Below are 24,944 nucleotides of genomic sequence, written 5' to 3' on the forward strand. Positions count from 1 at the left end.
ATTCTCCAGGAGTTGCTTCAGAAATTTAATCTGGAATTCCACCAAGGATTCCATCAGAAGTTCCTTCAAGGATTGCATTAGGATTTTTTTTTTAGAGCTTTTAAAGGATTCCATCAGGAGTTCCTATTGGGATTCCATCAGGCGTATCTCTAGGGATTCCATCACGAGTTCCTTCAAAAATTCCATCTTAAATTCTTCCAGGAGATTCTATCTAGAGTTCCATCAATGATCTCATCTGGATTTATTTCAGGAATATCTTAAGGAATTCCTCCAAGGATTCCATCAGGAGTTCATTTAAAGTCTCACCTGGAATTCCTCCAGAGATGATATCAGAAATTCCTCAAGGAATTCCATCAGGATTTCTTCTAGGGCTTTTAAGGGATTCCATCAGGAATTCCTCCAGGAATTTCACCAGGAATTCCTCTAGTGATTCCATCAGGTGTACTTCGAGAAATTCTATCAGGAGTTCTTCTGGGGATTTCATCAGGAGTTCCTCCAGGGATTGAATCGAGAGTCTCTATAAGAATTCCATCAGGAGTACCTATGGGGATTCCATCAGCAGTTCTTTTGAGGATTTCACCTGGAATTCCTCCAAAGTTGATATCAGGAGTTCCTCAAGGAATTCCATCAGGATTTCTTACACGAGTTCCTTCAAGGATTCCATCAGACGTATCTCTAGGGATTCCATCAGGTGTTCTTCTAGGGATTTCATTAGGAGTTCCTCCAGGGATTTAATCCGGAGTCCCTATAGAATTTCCATCAGGAGTACCATAAGGATTCCATTATGAGTTCTTTTGAAGATTTCATCTGGAATTCCTCCAGAGATGGCATCAGGAGTTCCTCAAGGAATTCCATCAGTTTTTCTTCTAGGAATTTTATAAGGATATAATAAGGAGCTCCTATAGGGATTCCATCGGGTGTTCCTCTAAAAATTCCATCAGAAGTACCTCCAGAGATTTCATCTGAAATTCCTCCAGAGATTAAATCAGAATCAAAATACGCATTGCCATTTAAGTGGGCACATTTCCTCTCTACCTTTCATGACGTTTCGAAAAAACTTATATTTGCTCGGGCTCTTCAAACCGCATTCTGGAATTAGGTTTTGATGAAATTTGTGGAAAAACTACTTACACTTAAAAGAGCAGTAATATTTGTCGTTGGTTATTAAAAAAAGTGCTAGAAATGTCCTCAGAGAAATATCAGGTAGAATTATCTGAAAAATCATTGTGATTTCCCCTTATCAAACAATGAAACAAAAAATAATCCTGTTTGTCTAATTTTTTTGTTTCATTGAATTTTGTGTGATTTCGTTTTGATCGATAATTTTAAATGACCTGGTCTTATTTTCCAAGCATGTCTCCAAAGTTCCTATTTTTATGATTATCAATCGCTATTCGCCTGCCTCCTGCTCTCCACTATTTAAAAGATTTGTGCAATCGTCTTACCGGATAGTGTAGAAAAGGGAAATATAAATTGGAGGGAGGTAGGAAACGATTCCCTTCTGTTGTCTCTGAGAACTGCTTGACGCACCCCAAAAACATTATTATCGGATTTTTTGGTGAATTTTTTTTTATATATCTGACAGATTTCTGGCCAAATATTTGGTAGAACTCCATAAAGAACTTTTGACGTAATCTATCGAAACAAGTTTATAAAACTTGTGGCTTTTACAAACTCTTTGACTCCTTGAAGAATTACTAGAACGGTTTTCTTAAAGTATACTTCTACAGTAATGTACAACACAGTTGCAGTTTTTTAACCCGTATAGGCCTGATGAAAGCAAATATTCTCTTTTTTTTTAATTTCTTTATTAGTATCATTCCAAACATTACATTCATTTCTTATATCTAGGTGTTCTGTGTTATTAGACAATACTATCATCCTAATTTGGTAAAACACATTTAAGATTTTATTAACATTTTGTTAACAACATATAACATTTCATTTGCCGTAGCAGTTCAGATTTTTTACAGATTTCACCTGCTTATAAGAGAAAAAAAAAACGCTTTAAATTACTTAACCTAACTTAACCTAAACATATAACGCATTAATCGTGGCAATAGAAGATTGTAAGGATTTTTGCCTGAAATTATTGATTATTTTATTTGACATTTGTTCCAATGTTTCAACATTGGATATTCTATGTAACTCATTGGTACTATATAGAGTTTTCAATTTTCCCGGGAATTGACTTCCCGGGAAACGGGAAATAAAATTATAATTTCCCGGGAATTCCCGGGATTCCGGGAAATTCTAAAAACGTAAAAGTTATGCTAATTTGATGAAGTTTTTTGAAATCATGTCTTATTTTATGTATGTTTTATTTTAACCCATTGCATTTGCACGATTGGTTCTCTCTTTTTATGAGTAATTTATTTATGTTCCTCCAAAAATATTTGTTTCGTTTTTTGCTAGGCTTTTTTACAAAAAAGTTTATAAAATTTAGCAAAATTATATGTGGAGGTATCGTATGAAGTTCAAATAATATTTACCAACATTTAATAAATCTTTACAAAACTAAAATAAAAAACAAACAAGTACAAACCTGGAAAACTTAATAATTCTACTCAAATCATGAAATAGATTATTCGAAAATTTCTTTATATTGTATTGCCAACTAGTTGTCCCGGTAAACCAGTAGGCAGTGAAGTAAGCCATGTAGAAATCACCTTTAAAATGTCAGTGAAATACATCCCGTTTTCTTCCCTTTTTTCGGTTGGTTTTCACCAATATTTTAACTCACAAACACATCGTATCTCTTCTAGTGAGGACATTGTTTGGTATGATATGAAAAGTAAACTGTGCGATAGTTTTTAACTGAATATACGTGATCCATTCTGTATTTAAATAGAACTTCCCGGGAACAACAGAAATTCCGGGAAATACGGGAATCCCGGGAAACAGAAAATCATTTCCCGGGAAACGGGAATCCCGGGAAATCTCAAATCCCGGGAAATGTTCCCGGGATTGAAAACTCTAGTACTATACCAGGGAGGAAACCTTAGAATCATTTTCAAAATTTTATTTTGAATTCTCTGCAGAGCTATCTTTCTGGTATTACAACAGCTAGTCCATATTGGTACAGCATACAACATGGCTGGCCTGAAAATTTGTTTGAATATCAAAAGCTTGTTCTTAAGACAAAGTTTTGATTTTCTATTAATAAGGGGATAAAGACGTTTTACATATTTATTACATTTGGCTTGAATGCCCTCAATGTGATTTTTGAAAGTTAAATTCTTATCAAGCATGAGCCCTAGATACTTAACTTCATCTGACCAATTTATTGGAATCCCTCTCATCGTGACAACATGTCTACTTGAAGGTTTCAAATAAAGAGCTTTTGGTTTATGTGGGAATATTATTAGTTGAGTTTTGGAAGGATTAGGAGAAATCTTCCATTTTTGCAAGTATGAAGAAAAAATATCCAAACTTTTTTGCAATCGACTACAGATGACACGCAGGCTTCGTCCTTTGGCGGAGCGGCCTGTGTCATCCGCAAACAAAGATTTTTGACATCCCTGAGGTAACTCAGGTAAGTCAGATGTGAAAATATTGTATAATATTGGTCCCAAAATGCTGCCTTGAGGAACACCAGCTCTTACAGGAAGTCTTTCAGATCTGGAGTTCTGATAATTAACCTGAAGTGTACGATTTGACAGATAACTTTGAATTATTCTAACAATGTATGTTGGAAAATTAAAGTTTTTCAATTTTACAATCAAACCTTCATGCCAAACACTGTCGAATGCTTTTTCTATGTCTAGAAGAGCAAGACCAGTAGAATAGCCTTCAGATTTGTTGGAACGGATCAAATTTGTTACACGTAAAAGTTGATGAGTGGTCGAATGTCCATGGCGGAATCCGAACTGTTCATTGGCAAAAATTGAATTTTCGTTGATGTGGGCCATCATTCTGTTCAAAATAACCTTTTCAAAAAGTTTACTGATGGAGGAAAGCAAACTGATTGGACGATAGCTGGAAGCTTCTGCAGGATTTTTGTCTGGTTTTAAAATTGGAACAACCTTAGCATTTTTCCATTTGTCAGGAAAATATGCTAATTGAAAACATTTGTTAAATATATCAACTAGAAATGGTGGGGCCTTCCTTAGCCGAGTGGTTAGAGTCCGCGGCTACAAAGCAAAGCCATGCTGAAGGTGTCTGGGTTCGATTCCCGGTCGGTCCAGGATCTTTTCGTAATGGAAATTTCCTTGACTTCCCTGGGCATAAAGTATCATCGTACTTGCCATACGATATACGAATGCGAAAATGGCAACTTTGGCAAAGAAAGCTCTCAGTTAACAACTGTGGAATTGCTCATTGAACACTAAGCTGAGAAGCAGGCTTTGTCCCTGTGAGGACGTAATGCCAAGAAGAAGAAGAAGAATCAACTAGAAATGATAAGCTACTTTCTGGAAGTTTCTTGATGAGGATGTAGAAAATTCCATCATCGCCAGGAGCTTTCATATTTTTGAATTTTTTAATAATAGTTCTCACTTCTTCCAAATCAGTCTCCCAGGCATTTTCGAAAACGTTCTCTTGATTGAGAATATTTTCGAAGTCCTGAGTAACTTGATTTTCAATTGGAAAAGCAAATATTCTAAAACCGTCATTGCTCAGCGAATTATGAATGGATTCAAATGATTTTTTGTCAGAATACTGGCACACATATTTAGTTTCTAGAAGTGGCCATAGGAACGCGGAAATATTCCTGTGGGTCACTGGGTCAGGTCGGGTGAAAAGGATACTGTGCGTTTGTGCCCCTGAAGGTAGGCAAATTTTGAGTCACAGATAATTTCTGGAACCGGCTATAATGTGGCCACCATATGACGGAATTTTAAGAAAATTACATCAGTGTAAACCTTTTGAGAAACGATTGAATTGGATAACTATGAGTTTTGCATTTGACTGATCCTACAAATGACCATATTCGGGTCCCGGGACGCCTCAAACTTAAGATAAAGTGGCCAATTGGTATCTGAACATCTGTGCAAAGCTTATAAGAATGCATTTTAGTGCACAGTTATGTTTGATTTCTACTCTTCGAGAATTGAAACGGTATATTTTAAACGGTGCAAAACTCTTCATTTATAATGTTGAATGATTTAATGATTTAATGAATTAATGATTTATGCAAATTGAAATGATTGTCATTGCAAATTGTTAAAACTTATACTCAGTTTTGGTTTGGTTTGTAGATAAAAATTCTTTATTTCGTCTGTCAGGTCATTAATGGTAGTCAATGTTCGATAGCGATGTAAATAATCCAATGTTTATAATTCAATATGATTCACATGATAATCCAATAGCATTACTCGCAACACTGAATTCAAGTGAGAATATTTATGAACCTATCTGCAGCAGAACATTTATAGCGCCCGCATACAACCTCGTATGCAAGTTCCCGTTGGATCTCGTTTGGGCATTATTGGAATAACATGACATACGTCATCAATCCTTCAATGCTGGATTGTTATTATTTTGATCGAATCTGATCATCGCGATCTCCTCGCGAATAGTTCCGCGATATTTCAACATTTCCCCTCAATCCGGACATTAAGGATGTTCAGCAGTTTCCTATGTTGAGCAGCTGGAAGTCCTTTGGTGAATGCATCAGCTGGTTGATCCACCGTCGAGATATATTCTATCTTTAGCTTCCTGCTCCTGACGAGTTCCCGGATGAACATGAACTTCAAATCAAGGTGTTTCATTCGTTGGTGACTTCGAGGTTCTTCAGTGAAGTTTATGCATGGAATGTTGTCTTCCATGATTATGAATGGAGAACTTTCTATGCCCAGTTCATTCAGAAGGTTTGTTAACCACAATCCTTCTTTAGCAGCTTGACAGAGTGAAATTAATTCAGCTTCTGTTGACGACAAACTAACCGTTTGTTGTCTTTTGGTTGACCAAGACACAAGATTGCCGAAAACAAGAAACGAATTTCCAGAAATTGATTTTCGATCATCGATGTCGTTGGCAAAATCGGCATCAGCAAAACCCAATAAAACGTTTGAGTGTTCTCTATTGCTGAATACGATTTTTGTGTTCATGGTTCCTCGCAAATAACGCATAATGCGTTTCAATCCTGTCCAATGTGCATTTGAAGGGGAAGCTTGGTATTTGCTTAGGATATTTACTGCAGCACTGATATCAGGGCGTGATACTAATGCTAGATATTGCAAGCAGCCAAGCAATTCTTTGAATGGATGTGATGTTAATTCATCATCATTTGACTTGACCCATCGTACATTCGGATCTAGTGGAGTGCTAACTGGTTTTGATTCGGACATTCCAAATCTTTTTAGGATTTTCTCTGCATAACCTGCTTGAGATATTTCCATGATTTGGTTCTGATAATCTCGGTGTATGTCCATACCCAAAAAGTGTTTCACTTCTTTTAAATCTTTCATTTGGAATAGCTTCCCAAGTTCAGATTTTATCCAGTTTAGTTGTGATTCCTGTTTTCCAAGAATGAGTATATCGTCTACATATAAAATCAAAATCAAATCTTTTGCTCGAGACGTATACACACAACAGTCACTCTTTAATGGAATAAAACCCAGCTTTTTAATTTCGTCATCGAATTTCCTGTTCCAAGATCTACTAGCTTGTTTTAAACCGTACAAACTTTTCTGTAGACGTACGATTTGAGAATTACCTATCTCATCGTTTGGAAGCTTCATGAAGATCGTTTCCTCTAAATCTCCATAAAGAAAAGCTGTCTTAACATCCATTTGATGAATCAAAAGTCCATTCTTATTTGCGACTGACAAAATTGTCCTAACGCTTTCCATTCTGGCTACTGGAGCAAAAGTATCCTGGTAATCAAAACCAGGTCTCTGTGAGCAACCTTTTGCAACTAGCCGTGCTTTATAGCGGCCATCGTCTTTCACCGAAAAAACCCATTTCGAATGAATAGCTTTTTGGTTCTTCGGTAAACAGTTGACCACTGTCCAGGTTTTATTTTCATGAAGAGAATTTAATTCTTCATCGATGGCAATTTTCCAATTCTCCCAGTCCTCCCGTTTCTTCAATTCGGCTACTGTTTCTGGAGCATCTTCATCGAATGTTGCAGAAGCTATCTTGGCAGAACTCGGTTGGAATCTCTGGGGAACTTTTCTTTTCCGTGTACCACGTCTTAGCTCTGATTGCTGCTCATCGATGCCCTCATCCTCCTCAGCATCCGCGAAAACCTCATCAGACGTCTCGATTATTACAACTTCTTCTGCTTCCACTTCTTCCTCAGGCTCAGGAAGTCGAATCACCTCTTCTTCATCATCTTTGTTTGTTTTGCTCTCATCTTCGTTGCAGATTGAAATTTCTTCCTCCTTATCTTCATTTTCGCAGTGTTTCTGCTCCCTCACAACAATTGGTAGATGAACATCTTCGGTTGTTGTATTACTGCGAACAATTGATTCATCAAAGACAACGTTTCTGGATATTTCAATTACTCGGTTGTTTTTATTCCACAACCGATATCCGTTATTCGCATAACCTACGAATGTCAATCGTTTTGTCTTCGAATCAAGCTTGTGACGTTTCTCTTTCGGAATTTGCATGTAAGCATGGCTACCAAACATCTTTAGATTACTAAGGTCTGGTTTCCTGCCATTCCACATTTCAAAAGGCGTCTTGAGTTCAACAAGAGCATTTGTCGGAGACCTGTTAGTGACGTAAGCAGCCACATACAATGCTTCTCCCCACATTTCTTTCGAAAGTTCACTTTGATGGAGTAAAGCTCGAACCTTCTCCATTAGCGTTCGATTTATCCTTTCACTTACTCCGTTCTGCTGAGGAGTATAAGGAACGGTAAAAATCATTCTGATACCTTTATTCCTACAGTATAGTCTTGGAAATCTTTGCCAAGATATTCTCTACCGTTATCGCAACGCATTTTAGACAACTTTTGACCAAAGTGAGCTGTTGCCATTGCTTCGTATTCTTTAAAACGATCGAATACGTCACTTTTTCTTTTAATGAGATAAACAACAGTGAAATGGGTAAAATCATCGGTAAAGGTGACGAAATACCGATACCCATCGTAGGTGGATTGCTCCATATACCCGCATACATCTGTATGCACTAATTCAAGTGGCCGACTTGATCTGGGTAATTGCATAGAAAGAAACTTCTTGCATGATTGTTTGCCTGCTAAACAACTCTCGCAAACTTCATACTGTTTGACTAAATCATTTGATGAAATATCTATTCCATCAACCATATTGTTTTTGAGCAGTTTTTCAAGCCCCGAAAAACTAAGATGACCGAGCCGTTTATGCCAATCGGTTAGACTTACCTTCCTTTGACTAAACAACGCTGCTAGGTCGACAGTATGCTCCAAAAACATATCAACGCAATACAAACCATTTTTATCTTTCCCCTCAGCGATAACCTCGCCTTTATCTTCAATTCGAACCTCTTTATCCTGAAAAGTGACCCTTTTCCCCATGGAATTAATCTTTCTGACTGAAAGGAGGTTTTCTTCGAGATTGGGAATGAAAAGAACATCGTACAATTCAATACGTTTTATTTTGTTCAAGCCAACAACCGATTTCAATGTTACCTTTCCTTTCTTCACAGCCTGTAGGGTCTCCCCCGACTTTGCTGTGCTGATGGTAACCGGTGTTGCCAGCTTCACCGCTCTCTGTAACAATTTTTCGTCGTTCACCATGTGGCTTGAAGCTCCAGAGTCCACAGCAAACGATACCTTCCGAGATTCCTTCTTCTTTTCTCCTGCTAGCATCGCATGACCTTGGTGATGAACAAACCGCTTCTTCTTCTTCTTTAACGCCGGGCATTTATTTTTGTAGTGTCCTGGCTTCCCACACCCAAAACACTCAATTACTCTTTTGGTCGTTTTTAGCGCCACGTCTGGCACCACTGGCTCATCATCGACCTCCATCGACTCGCTTTGCTCCGCATCCAACAGCATTCGTTTTATCTCCACTAACGGCTTCTTGCAGAGTTCATCGCACGGCAAAACGGTCAATGCTCCCTTGACGTGCTGATATCGCTTCGGTATGGCTATCATCATTGCGGCCATCTTCTCCGATTGATCCATTCGAGTACCCATCCGATCTAGCTCCCGGATTATCGTCTCGTACTCGTCGAACAAGGCCGAAATAGAAGTATGTTTTCTATTTTTGATCGAAAACAATCGATCACGCATGGCAATCATAACGCCCGTTCCAACTTTTTGGTAGGTTTTCACCAATAGATCCATAGCCTCCTTTGCGTATGAGACTCCGATTAGCTTGTTAAGGACGTCATTGTTCACCCACATAACAATTTCATCCAGAGCGTTCATGTCGTCGTTGATTCTCTTACGCAGCTTTGCCTTTCTCACTTCTTCTTGGGCTTCCGAATTACCCGCCACGGGAGTGGCGTATTCTTCTTCGTACGGAGTACGAACCAACGTATGGATGAGGTCCATCATAGAGAGGTGGTGCTCCATCCTCCACTTCCATGCCGCAAACATCCTCTCCGACCCATCGAAGATATGGGCACGATCCCGTACAGCAACGGCGGTATACGGCAGCTGCCGTTCGAATGCTCCTCTCTCGGTCCGATTCTCAACCTCCTGTCGCTGGTTTGCAGGTTGACCACCTGCCTTGACATCGTTCACAGACATCTTTCGATTTCTTCAAAAAAACTTGATCGTTGAAGAAAAATAAATCTTGCTCAGTTGACTACTGGGCCCATAACCTGTTAAAACTTATACTCAGTTTTGGTTTGGTTTGTAGATAAAAATTCTTTATTTCGTCTGTCAGGTCATTAATGGTAGTCAATGTTCGATAGCGATGTAAATAATCCAATGTTTATAATTCAATATGATTCACATGATAATCCAATAGCATTACTCGCAACACTGAATTCAAGTGAGAATATTTATGAACCTATCTGCAGCAGAACATTTATAGCGCCCGCATACAACCTCGTATGCAAGTTCCCGTTGGATCTCGTTTGGGCATTATTGGAATAACATGACATACGTCATCAATCCTTCAATGCTGGATTGTTATTATTTTGATCGAATCTGATCATCGCGATCTCCTCGCGAATAGTTCCGCGATATTTCAACACAAATAAATAAAGATAACTTGGCATGTCCCTAAAAAAGTGACCCACCGGAATAACTCTGGCCACAGGAATATTTCCGCGTTCCTCTGGCCACTTTAAGAAACAAGATATGTGGACAAGTAAACTGTCAAAAAATCATTTGAATCCGTTAAGAATTCGCTGAGTGGTGAGGGTTTTAGTATTTTTGCTTTCATTCAGGCCTATACGGGTTAAATTTTCCATATAAAATGGTCAACTTTAGCGTGATCTGAGATCTGAGTTATTTATGGACCGATGCAAGCAACCAACCAGATTATTGCTTGAGACTAATAGACACCCTCAGTTTAATGGCGCCTTCCTCCTCGGAATGCTAACCAATGAGAAAAAGGAAAAGGAATTTATATTGCAAGCCAAACTAGTCTACAGTAAACCGGATATAACCCTGCATCTACGCCAGTTCAATGTGTTGGGGTGAGGTTTATGGCATAGAGAATTGCTTTTGGTAAGCAGGTTGCCTATGTATCAGTCGTAAGGAAAGGCGTAAAGAAAAGACGAGCCTGGGATTGGACCCATGACCTACTGCTTATTAAACAGAAGCGCTGTTCATTGAACCGCCAATCGCCTAATCCAATGTTGATCATTTTGTATGAAGAATCGAAAAATTTGCAAATATTTTGTCCAATACTGTTTGTTAGGGTCAAGATTCTTGCCAATTTTTATACTAATGTTTACCTGGATTACTCAAAATGCAAATCAAAATAGAGTTTCCTCAAAAAACGTACACTTGAGCGTAATTGGGTTTATATTTCAAAAATATTTTCACCATTACAATAAAAACGTACGCCAATAAATTCGGGATTTTTCCACTAGGCGGCGTTAGTGAGCATGAAACTTTAGTTTCGTAGATCTCAGGATCCTGACCACTTAGAAAGATGGCGTCTTCGGAAAAGTTGTTCGGTAACTCAAAGACTATCATTTTTCAAACTAGTTGATTCAAAATTTTGCCACCATGCGACGCTAGAACAGTATAGAACATTTGTTTCGCTAATATCTCAGGAGCCTGATCACTTAGAAAGATGACGTCTATGAAATATCTGCAATACAAAAGTAAAACTTCAATGCCACCTAGTGTCACCTAGTGGTCAAATTCTGAATTAAATGAGGTACCATCAGAAAGCGCTTCATCTCCAGAACAATTCTCGCATAATCTGGGATAACGCCCTAAAAGCCATTGGTAACCACGTGTATAGCTCGTTGTTTCTGAGCAAATGAATGAATAAGCATCCAAACCTACACCAATGGCAGATAGAGAATGATCCTTCCTTCACCATACCGATGATATATAACGTGTTATTCCATTAAGGCGAAGTAGGCCGTCATTGAAATTTTTACGCGTGGTTGATGATTGTTGCTAATTCAGCTCACGATTTTGAATCAAAGAAAATCAGATGGTTTTGCACTGACACAGCTGAAAAAGTATCAGCATACTTTAAGCATGTTAGCGCGTACAGTGATACTTTTTCAAGTCAATATAAACTATCAAGACTGAGTTATATCACTTTGAAATGCAAGCTGAAAAGTCATCATTGTTGCCAAAAAGAATGACGGGCTACTTAGCCTTAAAATGCTCAGCGACGACGAGCTACACTCATGGTTACCAATGGCTTTTAGGGCGAGATCATATATTATGCGAGAACTTACGTAAAGATCCCAACTTTCTATATTAGCTAGATATTGAGATACATCGATTTCGAACTGTGGTTTACTTGAACCGTATATAGTGCGTTCATTATTTTGCGACTTCCATGTACATTTGTTGATGTTACCGTATTATTAAGGGCTATACTTTTAATAAAAACTGTCGAGTATTGTTCTTAAGAAGATTCTTGAGGAATACATTTTGGGTTGGTGTCGATAGATATCTTTGTTTCAAAATGATAGCATATAAATCACAACTGTTGTACAAAGTACAACAGCGCGATAGCCCGAAGGTTATAAAATCCCAAACTGATCACCAAATCGCATTGAAAAGCAAACTTATTCAGTTTTATTGAAGTCCTTGATAAAGCTGCAATATTTGATGACTTGTTTACGAAACGATTAGCCCTTGTATCGGTAATGCATCAGGTCCGAACTATTTTAGGCAAACATTTGCCTATGCTGCTCTGCAAAAAAAAACTTAAATTCGCACTAAACTATCCACACTGAACAACCCACAAGTTCATTAATCCTGATTGCCGCTCCATATGCACATACAATTTGCACACGAGCAAACACTCGTCTCATATTAATTCACTATCATCGCCCATCTCCTGGTGGAGCTACGCTATTATCGTCGTCGAGTTGGACGTAATCATCGCACCATGGATGCAACTCCCATCCACTTCATTCCACTATTCTTCAAATCACCATTATTGTAATACCTGACACTTCTGCTGTGGTCCATCGTCATTCCACTGAGGGGCAAGTTGTTCAAAACGCAATTGAGAGCTCTTCTTGCTGTAATGTACACTCTGGTGCAAAACAGCCGTAGTGGTAAACACGTAGCTATTCCTCAAGCAGGTCGTGAGTTCGAATCCTGCCGGTTGCATTGTTACCCACAGTGCATTTTGAACCACTTCCACCTAGCAATGCCCTATCATGGCAAAGCATAGCACTCCGATAATAACCGTAATTTATGCGAATGATGTGTACCCATAGTAGAGGTTCTCAAACTAATAGAGCACATATCACACCTCGCCGTTCACTGCCATCACCAATGCGGAAGATCGTGCTCGTGAGATACCTACTTGCCAAACCAATCCACCACTTGCCAGCACACTGGCAAGTACGGACAGACACGCGATTTCCGTTTTTATCCGTTTGGTAAATACCGATACCGTCGGGACACCAGACAGGTTCGCGTTGGCAGCCATCCCACTAGTGTGCAAATAAAACAGTTGTTGTGGTAAACAACGAAAGTGACACACTCCGCCCAGTGAGTGGAAAATATGGAATTATCCTTTTTCCTGCGTGGCTGGGCGATAATCACCCCTTTTGTTTGCCCATTGAGATAGCAAGGACATTGCTGATTGCTCTCAGCGTTGCAGACCAGGAAGTAAACTTGCTTTGTTATTTTACCAACGCTAATGAGATAGGTATTGGATTCATTTCTAATTTTTCAAAAATTTTCATAAGCAAATATTCTAAAAAAAAATTTGAAATCTTCGAATGAATTATTGGTCTCCAGAAATTTCTAAAAAAATCAATTCAACGGCATGCTTCTATAAAAAAAAACGAAAAAATCTTCCAAAATATCTTGAGACATTTTTGGAGAGATCATCGTAAATATTCCTAGATGAACCATTTCTCTTTTGAGGGGTTAGTAATTATTAATTAGGGTTGAAACTGTATGATACAAAGTCATCGAGCCTTGCTCCCTACGCTCTCGTTAGTCAAAACTACCAAAAATCCGATACTTTCAAATATCAAACACAACTAACAATCCACTTTTTCTTTCTCCATCACCCAACCAGGCTTGGACGACCTGGGTGCCCGCTGCGCTCAGTACAAGAAGGACGGCTGCGACTTTGCCAAGTGGCGTTGCGTGCTGAAGATCGGCAAGAACACCCCCAGCTACCAGGCCATCCTGGAGAACGCCAACGTGCTGGCCCGCTACGCTTCGGTGTGCCAGTCGCAGCGTATCGTGCCGATCGTCGAGCCCGAGATCCTCCCCGACGGTGACCATGATCTGGAACGTTGCCAGAAGGTCACCGAGACGGTGCTGGCCGCGGTGTACAAGGCCCTCAATGACCACCACGTCTTCCTGGAGGGAACTCTGTTGAAGCCGAACATGGTCACCGCCGGACAGAGCTGCGCCAAGAAGCCGTCCGCCCAGGAGATCGCCCTGGCCACCGTGTTGGCCCTGCGCCGTACTGTGCCAGCTGCCGTGCCCGGAGTCACTTTCCTGTCCGGTGGACAGTCCGAGGAGGAAGCCTCCGTCAATCTGAACGCCATCAACCAGGTCCCGCTGCTGAGACCATGGGCCCTGACCTTCTCGTATGGACGTGCCCTGCAGGCTTCGGTACTGCGCGCCTGGGGAGGCAAGAAGGAGAACCTCAAGGCCGCTCAGGATGAGCTCATCAAGCGCGCCAAGGTAAGTGCTTCCTGAGGAATGTGCACGCTAGGATTAAAATGTTTTGTCCTGTAACCTTCAAACGTAAAGTAGTTGTTCTTTCTCTGCGTGGACATAAGGGTTAAATTGTTCGGTTTGTTCCGAGGAGGGTGACATGGAGAACGGCACGTGGCAATCAATCATCGCCTCGTTGCATTTTCCAGCCATCCGATTTCATTACGATGGGGCTGAGATGTTCAAAGCAAGTGAACAAACGAAAAAATTGCTTTCCTTCGGGATGGCATCCGCTGTCTTTTCTTTGCGATGGAAGATGGGGAGGAAGACCATGATTGACTGGAGGATTCCTCAAGCTGAAAGAAATCTCATATTTCTCAGCTGGGGTATGCATTGTTATGGCCTCGACCAGCACAATGCTTCGTAGTCGTGTCCAACGTTGCTTGGCGTTGTTGGTTGACCTATAGTTTGCGGGAATGCCACCGTCGTCGTCGTCGTCTTCGTCGTTCAACTACAACCAAATGCGAAAGTAATTGGAAAAGTGTAAGATGATTCCCGGGTGCTGGGGTGCCAGGATTGCAGGAAAATTGATTGAAAATATGCGGAAGACCTATTAAAACAATAACGATAAAGCAGCAAGGATGTTCATTCTTTATGCACACGCCCCCCAATGTGGGGCGGGGATGAAGATAGACAAGTGATTGGCACCAGAGAGGTAGAAGCAGGGCGTGGTATTTAGTGTTGGATTACATTTTTTAGGTTTATCTATTTCTAATTAATTGAGACAGGTGTTTATTGAGTAGCAGATAACACAGAACACTTGCCAGACAAAATTATTTCTTGTTTCACCAACGACTTTAAAAATTCTATTAACTTTGAATAGAAGAAATTTGAGGAAATAGTCTGTTCGGACTTAAAAAGCTGATCTAATTTAATAAAATTTTTGAATATTGAAAGGTGGGTCGCTGGTCAATTTTGAAGACTATAATCAATTAATGATAAATTTGAAGGATTTTTTTCATCAACATTCATGGAAAATCTTTCTTGACAGATGCCTGACAAGATTCTTCAAAAAATCTTGATGGAATTCAAAAGAACATTCATGTTTAGTTCGTCAGACTTTAAATGTCTCAAAAAATTGTGTAAGGACAAATAACTGAGTATCTATGTTTTATTGTAATATTTCGGTACTTAAGACCAAAATCGACAGAATTAGTTTCCCCCTGAAGAAGACACCAACCCCATGTCGAAACGTTGGACAAGTAATAAACCTCGTTGTATTCCCAAAAAGACTGCGTAGTCGTTAAATCCGAACTTCTTTGTAGGTTTTATTCAAAGGTCTGTGGCAGATTGTCAAATAGTTTCGTCTTACAATCCTAAACAAATTAGATATCTGAGCCCTTTTGAAGAATGTCTGACTAAACTATCGTCAGGTGCTCCTAAGTTCCTTCTTTTAAAAGGTTCTTATATAATCGTTTTAAATATTAGTAGCAGACCGTCGTAGTTGACAAAGGCTCTTTACGAATGAATATATCGCTCAAAAGCAAAGCATTATTTATGCAAACTTGTCACTATTCCTCACCTGCTACAGCAATGAGCAAGCGTGAAAGCTTGTGACAGGCATGTAGTGTGCATTTATCACAGCTTAACTTATTGGAAAATATTAGTTGTACGACTCATAGTTACCCACTTAAGTTTTCTTGAAATAGATTTAATAAATTGGCTCTTTATTATGGGGAAATTCAGCCCAAGGCTGTTTCATACACGAACTCTTGAAATAGATTTATGATCCTAGATAAAAAACTGTTTAATCGGATTTAACAGTTTTTTTTCGTAATAGCAAAAAAATGTGTATGCAACTCGTTGAAAAACGCGAGTTTTTAGACACTCGTCGTATTCATCCAATTTGACAAGCATCGTTCTATCAATGCTCGACTCGTGCTGAAAAAAATCATTATATTGCAACTTGTAGCATAAACAAGTATTTTAATATAGTACATATGAACATTTACAACATATTTCGATTTTCCATTCAACATGCTTTAGTAAAGCTTTACTTAAAAAGGCTAGTATCATCATAGTTTGAGGTATTTGGCATAATGCCATTTGGCATAAAGTCATTTGGCGTAAAACACATTTGGCATAACGGTTATTTGGAATAATGGTGGATTAGCATAACAATTTTTAAACAAGAACAGTCATTTTTTTGGCTTGTACCCCATTTGGCTTGAAGTCGATTGGTATAAGGTCGTTTGGCATAAAGTCATTTGGCCTAAAGTCATAATTGTCATATGGCATAATTTCCGTTTGCCATAATGACCGTATGGCTTAAAAAGTGATTTTAAATAAGCAGATTCAAACACAAAATATCATATCTAATTAGCGATGTTTTCTGCTGCTTAGACAAACTTTATTTTTTCTCGGCATTTTCCAAAGTATTTTTTTTACCAAGTTCTTTTTATTAAATTGTCAACAGTGTTTGTCAAAAATTGGTGTAATAACACATGTTGACAAAACAAACAATTTGAATGAAAGCAGGTTTATCAATGACTATGTATATCGAATAAATCACATTTTTTTATTTTATTATATTTTATTGCTGGGATACCTTTCAGCAACAGCATACTAAAAATGTTTAGAAATTTATTAGGTTTTAATTCTTCAAAAAATATCCATCATTATATTATGGAATAACTTCATTATTTTATCGGCGAGTTCTCATGTAGGTTTTTCCAAGCGTTTACGAGCTTCACGATATTCCAGGACCAGCTACTACAAATCTGTCATAGAGTTCATCCAGGAATTATTCTAGAGACTTTTACTGCTTTGTCTTGAAAGTTTTCTATGGGGAATTTAACAGGATTTTATTCTGATAATCCTCATAGAGGTTGCTCTAATTTATTTTGTCTTCAAATGTTGCTACAGTTTTTTTCTTTACACATTACTCCAGTATATTCCTGCATAATTATCTTGAGCAAATTATCTATTAATTATCTTATAGATTTATGGATTGCTTCTACCAAGAATATTTGGGAAAAAATGTCTTCTGGAAATCCAACAGCAATATTATTAATTTTTCAAATTCAGAAGTTAAGGCGATTATGAAACGAAGTCAAACTTTGATTTTTCAAGTGCAACCGTTCAAATTTTCAACGCATAGCGCTGCTTGGTTCTTGAGATTTGTGCTCTTGAAAATTCGAGTTATGGCTTTATACTTTAATCCAGCTGAACTACTATAGGACTTCAGAATTTACAACGAAATTTACAGAAATATTTTACAGAATACTTAGAGGAATATCAATAAATTTTTTAAATAAAACTTTATACGAATTTTTTTTGTTGAAATATTGTTTTTATCTTCGAGAAATATGGATAATCTCGAGTTTTTTTTCACGTATCAAGATGTATGGAAATTTTTTTAATGAAATTCCAGCAAATTCCATTTTAAAGGAACTGATTATAATTTTCCGGTCCAAGTAACTTTTTCTTGGTGGTTTTTTTTTGCGGGAGTTTCTTGAGGGTGTTTCCAATTATGTATTGTGGAGAAATTCTTTAGAAGACATTTAATAAATTCTGCCAATTACAATACAGAAATCTCTGAGCAATTTAGCTCTTCGGTTTAGCTTTCCAAATTCTAACAGCAAACCAGTAATGTTTTATAGAATGTAATTATTCATAAGACAAACCTCTTTCTGGTCTCAGAATCAAAGATTAAAAATGGAGGCGAACTGACTAAATAATTTAGATAAAAATTCAACACACACACAAAAATTTGTTTTGTTGTCAAATTTATGAAAAGAAAAAAACTATAAACCATTTTGGGGATGCATTTTTTTTTTTTTTTGAATATTTGAACTAAGTTTAGCTAAAATCCATGACGTATTTTTGGAAGATTTGCTGAACGAACTGCTAGCAGAAATTTTAGAGCAATCTTCTTATTTTTGTCTTTATTTAAGTGTTTTTAACTGACACTAGTTCAACACTTAACTTGAATTTCTTGAGCAATCTTTGACAGAAAGTCGGAAGGAATCTCCAAACCATTTTTGGAAAATCTCAACACTACTCTTTCATAAGATAAGTCTGAAGCTTTTTTCCAATTCAAACCAAAGTTATTATAGAAATTCGAATGTACTCCAAACATTTTGTCCCAAAGCTTGGTGACTTCTATTAAGTAATATTGTTAGAAATTACTTCCGAAATTTGTAAACAGTGCTGTGAAAAACTCAATTTCTCACAACTCACGCTTGAGATTTTTCATGCGTGAGTTGTCAATCATGCAACTCAGCAGTCAAAAAATCATGGATGAGTTGGCTCACCTTTTTGACTCATTGTCTCATATTTCCACAGTTTACTTACACACGGCAATAATTTCATGTTAGTCTGGTAAAATTATAGTACTCCTTTCTAACGTGAACAACAACATTCGGATTTCACGAGTTTTTGCCGGGTTTTGCGACTGAATCATTTTTTACGGTTTGAGTTGATTGAGTTGATTTTGCATCAAAATCTCAAGCGTGAGATTTGCGAAGCAGATCTCTAATGAGTTTGCTCTCACGGGAGAGCGTTTTGATTGAGATTTTGAGTGTGAATCTATCAACACTGTTTGTAAACGCACCAGACAGTAACTTAACCAGGAACATCAGGTAGGATCCCCTATTCAGTTTTTCAATGTTGGCTTCTGACAGATTTCGCTGGAATCACTGAAATTCATCAGTTATTCCACCAAAACTAATTGCACTTAAACTGTCCTAGGAATTTATTAAGAAACGAGCATTTTTCCTAAAAATAGGTTTCGCGTTTCGGTGAGTAAAAATTTCATAAAATGTTGTTGTCAAGATAGCTACGAAAATAGCATAAACAAGAGAGTTTATGTCATTAATAAATATGAGATCGCCCTCAGCTACATTTACGAAGCAATCACAGCACATCGCGAGGATTGCATCAACCAACGATTTCAACCCACGAACCACGCAAAGAAAAATAAGAGCAACTTAATCGAGTTTTGTTTGCACTGTGTTTGTCGTCGTTAAACTTCCTTTCCTCCCAATCAGTAACATTCAGTTCACGACAAAAACATCCCAAACCTTGATGCAGCCCGTACTCTTGTCAGAGCGCTTTTTATTTTCCATTTATTTCGGTTTTCATTTCATTCATCTTGTCCCGTTTTATAGTTAATTATAACACCCATCCATGTTATCCTCTTCCCGTTTCATCCACCCATGTTGTGCTATTAGATTCGGTTGAAATTCAAAGAAAATACTTATGAGACTTCTCAGGAAATACTTGGTACGTCCATCCAGTACGTCTCACAGAAAGTAAGACACTCGCAGTTAAGTGAAAAAATGAGTTACAGACAGCTCTCTATAACTCGATATTTACTGTTTAGATAAATAGTTATGGAACTATACTGCCCATAAATGCATACCAGTCCCACTAGCAAAACAACGCACCTAATAAAAACGCGATAGAAGTCGTGAACACTTTTTTTGCTCTATTTACTCCAATTAAGTTGAAAAACGATGTTTTCGCACCCAAATTTGCACTCAAATGGTGCAATGAACTATTGATTACAGTATTACATACATTTTGTTTATTAATTTTCTTAAATAATTTGTTATTTTGCGAGAAAATGTACGCGTGACTAATATGCGTTTATTTGCTCTTGAATGTACGAGAATAAACGCATAACGGTATCAGTGCTTACTATGATCCATCGGTCTTCACATGTGAATTATTGTTGTTTTGACAGTTTAGTGTCCACAGTAAAAGTCGCGGAAATGTTTGCTCTAGACTATTTGAAAAGTTGTGGTACTTCTGCTAGTTCCGAGGATGAGTGCAGGATATTGGCCAATGGCGACCCGTTGGACAATGACGTGGGCTCAGAAGACAACTGCGCTGGCTTCAATAGTAAGAACGGCTGTGACCGCAATGCTGGTGGCGACGACACCTTTCAGTTTCCACCGAAGGCGTACCCTGAACATTGGGTAAGCTATTTGAAATCTTTGGAGGACACCGAATATGCGGCGGGGACTGATGAAGTGGACTCAGACGGAAGTTATACGGCCATTGATGAACTCGCCAAAAACGCAAGAGAACAAAAAAAGAATTGAAAGCGAGATACACCGTCACCAATAAGCGCCTTTCATCACACCAACTAATGCTTGTCGATTATGGGTGTATAATGAACTGCGGGCTTAACATCTCGAAGGACCACCGTATTCGTCTCAACACGGTGCTCTGGGCATTGGATTCACGAGAGCAAACCAGCTATATTTGCCAGAGCGTGAAACAAGTGGATGTTCAAAGACGGCGGCATCGCTACAAGTACAAGAAAAAATCATACGCTTATGATCTGTGAATATCTGCAAGATTTAATTAGGATTTATGTTTCGACAAATTGAACTCTAAAAGTTGTAGCATTAAGGGGACGAATTGTGGGTAAATATATTTCCCTTACTTGACTTCCTTATTAACACAATTGCTCGCGAGTCCTTATCACACAAGTCGCGAGACTGACATGCGTTTATTAGTAACGTGGGACAGACCAAGTTCGATGTTGTTTTTCACATTTCTAGAACAAACGTACTGTTTTCTTATAATACCATGAAAGTACATACAATTTAATGAAGTTTCCCGTAACTAACAAAAAATTGACGAAAACTCACGTGGGACTGTTATGCATTTATGGGCAGTATAGTAAAACAATTTTTTTGGCTATCTCCAAGATTTTTTGAACCTCAGTTGCAGACTTGCAGTTTTGTGTTCTATAGTTCGGTTTCTCCTTAACGTGAAACAGGTTGGAATCTAACTTTCAAGATGGTACTACAACATCAAAAACACTAATCAGATGAAGGCGTCCTTCAACAATAGTGTGCTTATTATTATGACTTTGTGCACTAGCAGAAAGCTTAAAACAAGAATATCATGATTGTTTGTCCACTGTTTCTCCAGTTTAATGCCTTTAAAAACGCGAGTAGATGCAAAACTCGGCTATTGTTACGGCTTTCTTTTGATTTGGAGATGTTTCACCTTAACTCATGGGTGCTTTCAATTCAATTCAATTCTCAAATTACTCGTGGAGGATTATTCTTAAAAAAAATAAACAAAATATCGACTTTCGCCAAACAATTTGCTTCCTCCTTACATCTATGCGCTTTATGAACAGTGCCTTACATCACCACACTCATCTAACTGTTTCCAGCACCGGCAACACACCCACCTACCTCTGAATTCTTCTGTTATGCACAGAGCTTACACTTTTGCGCCAAGTTCACGGATTCCGGAATCTCGGTCAATGCCGTATCCCCCGTAAATATCGTTTTGCTATGGATGCGAGGCGCGTAACAGCTGATTTTGCACTCAGCCGAACGAAGCCCTGACGTCACACTTTGCAACTCGCTCCCAATACAGTAAGCGAGCGTGGTCGTCGATGATCTCCTTCGTGCGAGATCCGGATTTTATAATTGGTTACACGGAAGCACTGCGAAACAGAATATTCGCGCGATACCTCAGTACCGAGAAAGTTGTTGCCCACCAGTTGAGGATTGGTCTTTCCTCGGATGGTGTTGTTTTATTTTGAAAATCTGCGATTTTACAATTATTTCAATTAATAAATTCAATTGTTGAATTCGAAATGTTAAACGATTTTTCAAATCCAAATGTTTTCTTATTAGAGCAACATTTCCAGTCTTTTGAAGCTTGTGATCAAAATGAGAGAAAAATATACTGAATTTATTTTTAAAATAATGTCATCAGAGACAATAGCAACCTCTCACTCTTTCCTTCCCAACTATTTTCCCCATCATTCCACATTTCATTTTATATGTTATAAATTCAACCCCCACTCTCAAATGCATGAATTGGTTTTGCTTTATTTTATTTTATTCCCAACCAAAACAACAACCTCCTAATTTCAGGCTAACGGATTGGCATGCCAAGCAAAATACGTCGCTGGTTCGATTCCCTCGTATGCCGCCAACGCCAGTTTGTTTGTGAAATCGCACGCTTACTAAACAAAAGAACAAACAAAAAAAGAACTCTCACACACAAACACACAAATCTGGTCACACTGCACTTTGCACGAATTACAACGCCCCGATTGGTTTAGATGATTAGACCCGCCCGATGCACGAATTGTCAATAGAACCACACAAACACACACGAAGAGACGACGAAGAAAAACTCACCACTACCAAGCGGAGGCGGCAACATCAACGAAACGAATCGGAATGCAATTGGTTGTAGTCGAAAAAAGTGCGGTGGAAAGAGGCATTCCTATTGTTTCCAATATTTCCCATCCGGCGAACTTCTCTAACAGTTTCAAACTACCTCTTCTTAAATCGACACACAATAGACAAGACAGAGATTAATGTACTTATGGTAGCACACAGTGGAAGCAATTTAGAGCAGGAATCAACTATAGGACACGAGTCGAACCGCGCGATGGATGTTTCTGACGAATTGTGTTTATTTTATTTCCCTATTAGAATAGAATGTATCTAACCTCGAAAAGTTTTCTGTTCGTACTAGACGTTTTTTTTAGATATGTGTTTGTGTTTTTAATTATGATTTTCCAACTACTGATAACTGTTGCTTGTTTTAGAGCTAGATGAAAGTCGGACACGATTATGTTTATAGTTATGCTTGGTTATGTCAATCGAAAGAAGAAAAATAATATGGTTTTTGTAAAACAAATACACAATTGGCACAAAAATATGCACGATTCTGCTTTTTGGTTTTATTTTCTGCTTTGAATGTTGACCCTCTCCTCCTTCCAGTGTATATAACTCGACTGATATTTTAGACTTAAGCTTAAGTAAGAATTTGCCACATAATGAAAGAAATTGTAGGAATTGTGCATGAAACAGGTAAGTTTTCGAGGATATCTCGCTTGATCTTAAACCAAAGTAATAGTAAAATACGGCTGTGGAAATATCTATATTATCGATGATATTTGTATAACTGGATCAATTTCGTCGGAACGATATCGAATCAATATTTCTAGATGTATTTACGATACTGATTGAAGTGTAGTTCTAAAACATTATTCCTTAAATCGTTGAAGCAACTCTTGTAGCTTCCTGGTATCACTTTTGGGAAATATATATTCATGCTTGGATGAAATGTTAACAGAATAATGCAAAGGATCTATTCAAAAAACAAAAAAAATAATAAAACAAGCAAAGACCGATTTTGGCACGGATCAATTTGGCAACATCGAAATGCATGTACAAAAAAATGAATATGTCATTCACCAATCCTGTTAGTCTCAATGTTACCAGGTTTACCATGTTAGGAAAACTCACTTCGTGGTCATTATAATGATGATAAAAGTTTTAAGAAAGGATCGCAGCAAGCCGCGCGCGCGGGCGGTTGTGTTTTTGATATACTGTCACGTTTTTTCGGCTTCGCGTATAATTCAGATTTGGCTGATGCAATCGCAAATCGGCTTGTGCTGGTATAATATTTTAACGGTAAAAAAAAAGTGCGAGTGTTCTAACTGTTTGAAAGTGTAGTAAGTTAAAGAACCTGTGAAAAAGTTTATGGACCTGTGAAGGTTTCTGGAGTAGCATTATTTGACTCAAGAGTATTGGACGTTGACCGACGGATAAGTACGGATTATACAACAGGCTACAGGCATTTGGTGAGTCGGTTCCTTTATAAAAAAGCCCGGAACTTGTTTGAAATTTGATTATTGTGTAGGCTTTTACATAGACGAAAAGTTCAGTTTTTTTGCTTATTGGAAGTGCGGTGATTTACCCGTTTCAGTTGGTCGCTTGTCGCAGAATTGGCCATACGTTGTGGTTTCGGTCGTTTGTTGTCAACCAAAAAGTGTGTGTTTTTTTTTTCTGTTAAAAGTGTGCATTTTAAAGCATTTTTTTTTTTTTCGACAATTCGATGACCCTGGAGGGATCGATTCTGCTTCTTAGTGATTATCAAGCAGAAAATTATTACCGTCAAACAAAAAACAACTAAATAAAACTTTTTTTCTCTTTTGATTGCCGGCAATCAAAGATTAAATAACAACCAATTAAACAACACATGCTCTGGGTCCATCGCTAGCTTTTCAGGCGAATCCTGACGTTATACCCCACCCAACCCCCAACTCCGTAGCACTTATGAGGGCGTCGCTGAGTCGGTGGCCTCTCATTAAGTAAGTGCTACATCAACATTTCCTTCCCCTATCCCAAGTTACGGTAAAGATGGGCGTGGCCGGGAATAACGATATCCATGGTTTTGGTACTCTTGTCTATGATTGGATCAAGGTTCACTCCCTAGCCTTGTTCCTGAAAGCAGTCTGGATGAGATTATCAAAAGAAAAACATGAATATCGCTAGTATCCAATCTACGAAGTATACCGTAACTACGCTAACGCTAACGCTATAATGATGATAAAAGTTTTAACAAAAACAACCGTTCGGTTTTGGCATCATGAAAATGTTTGGCATGTTGCCAAAATCAAACAAGCACTGTAAAATTTTAGGGGGCATTCCTCGGTAACAATTGTGTTTTTTTTGTGACGTATATAGGTAAATATTATAAAACCACGAAAAAAAAACTAGGTTTGTTACGTCGATTACTTTGAAAAAAAAAAACCTTAACCAGTAAGATTATAGGAGGAATTCTTTGAGTTACTCCAGACAGAACATCTAAGAAAACTTTGGAAAAAATCTAAATGAATATCTGAAAAATCTGCACGGAATCTCTGTGAATAGCAGAATTACAAGACCTATTTCCCTGGAATTTACTCTTTGTATTTTGAAGAAATTACCTCAAA

General features: G+C 38.2%; 1 protein-coding gene across 2 annotated transcripts in view; it reads left to right on the top strand.

Moving 5' to 3' along the window:
• LOC5567031 (fructose-bisphosphate aldolase) overlaps positions 1–24,944 on the top strand; it is a 60,819-nt gene that overhangs the window by 17,151 nt on the left and 18,724 nt on the right. The window contains exons 4-5 of one of the 2 annotated variants that reach the window (XM_001651373.2): positions 13,575–14,194; positions 22,084–22,882. In XM_001651373.2, coding sequence (XP_001651423.1) covers positions 13,575–14,194; positions 22,084–22,179 — 716 coding nt within the window. In that variant the 3' untranslated portion in view covers positions 22,180–22,882. Of the gene's footprint in view, positions 1–13,574; positions 14,195–22,083; positions 22,883–24,944 lie in introns of those variants that run through there. The other variant, XM_001651374.2, reaches the window with a different exon arrangement.

The sequence above is a fragment of the Aedes aegypti genome, chromosome 3, assembly GCF_002204515.2.
Source record: "Aedes aegypti strain LVP_AGWG chromosome 3, AaegL5.0 Primary Assembly, whole genome shotgun sequence".
NCBI classification, from domain to species: domain Eukaryota; kingdom Metazoa; phylum Arthropoda; class Insecta; order Diptera; family Culicidae; genus Aedes; species Aedes aegypti.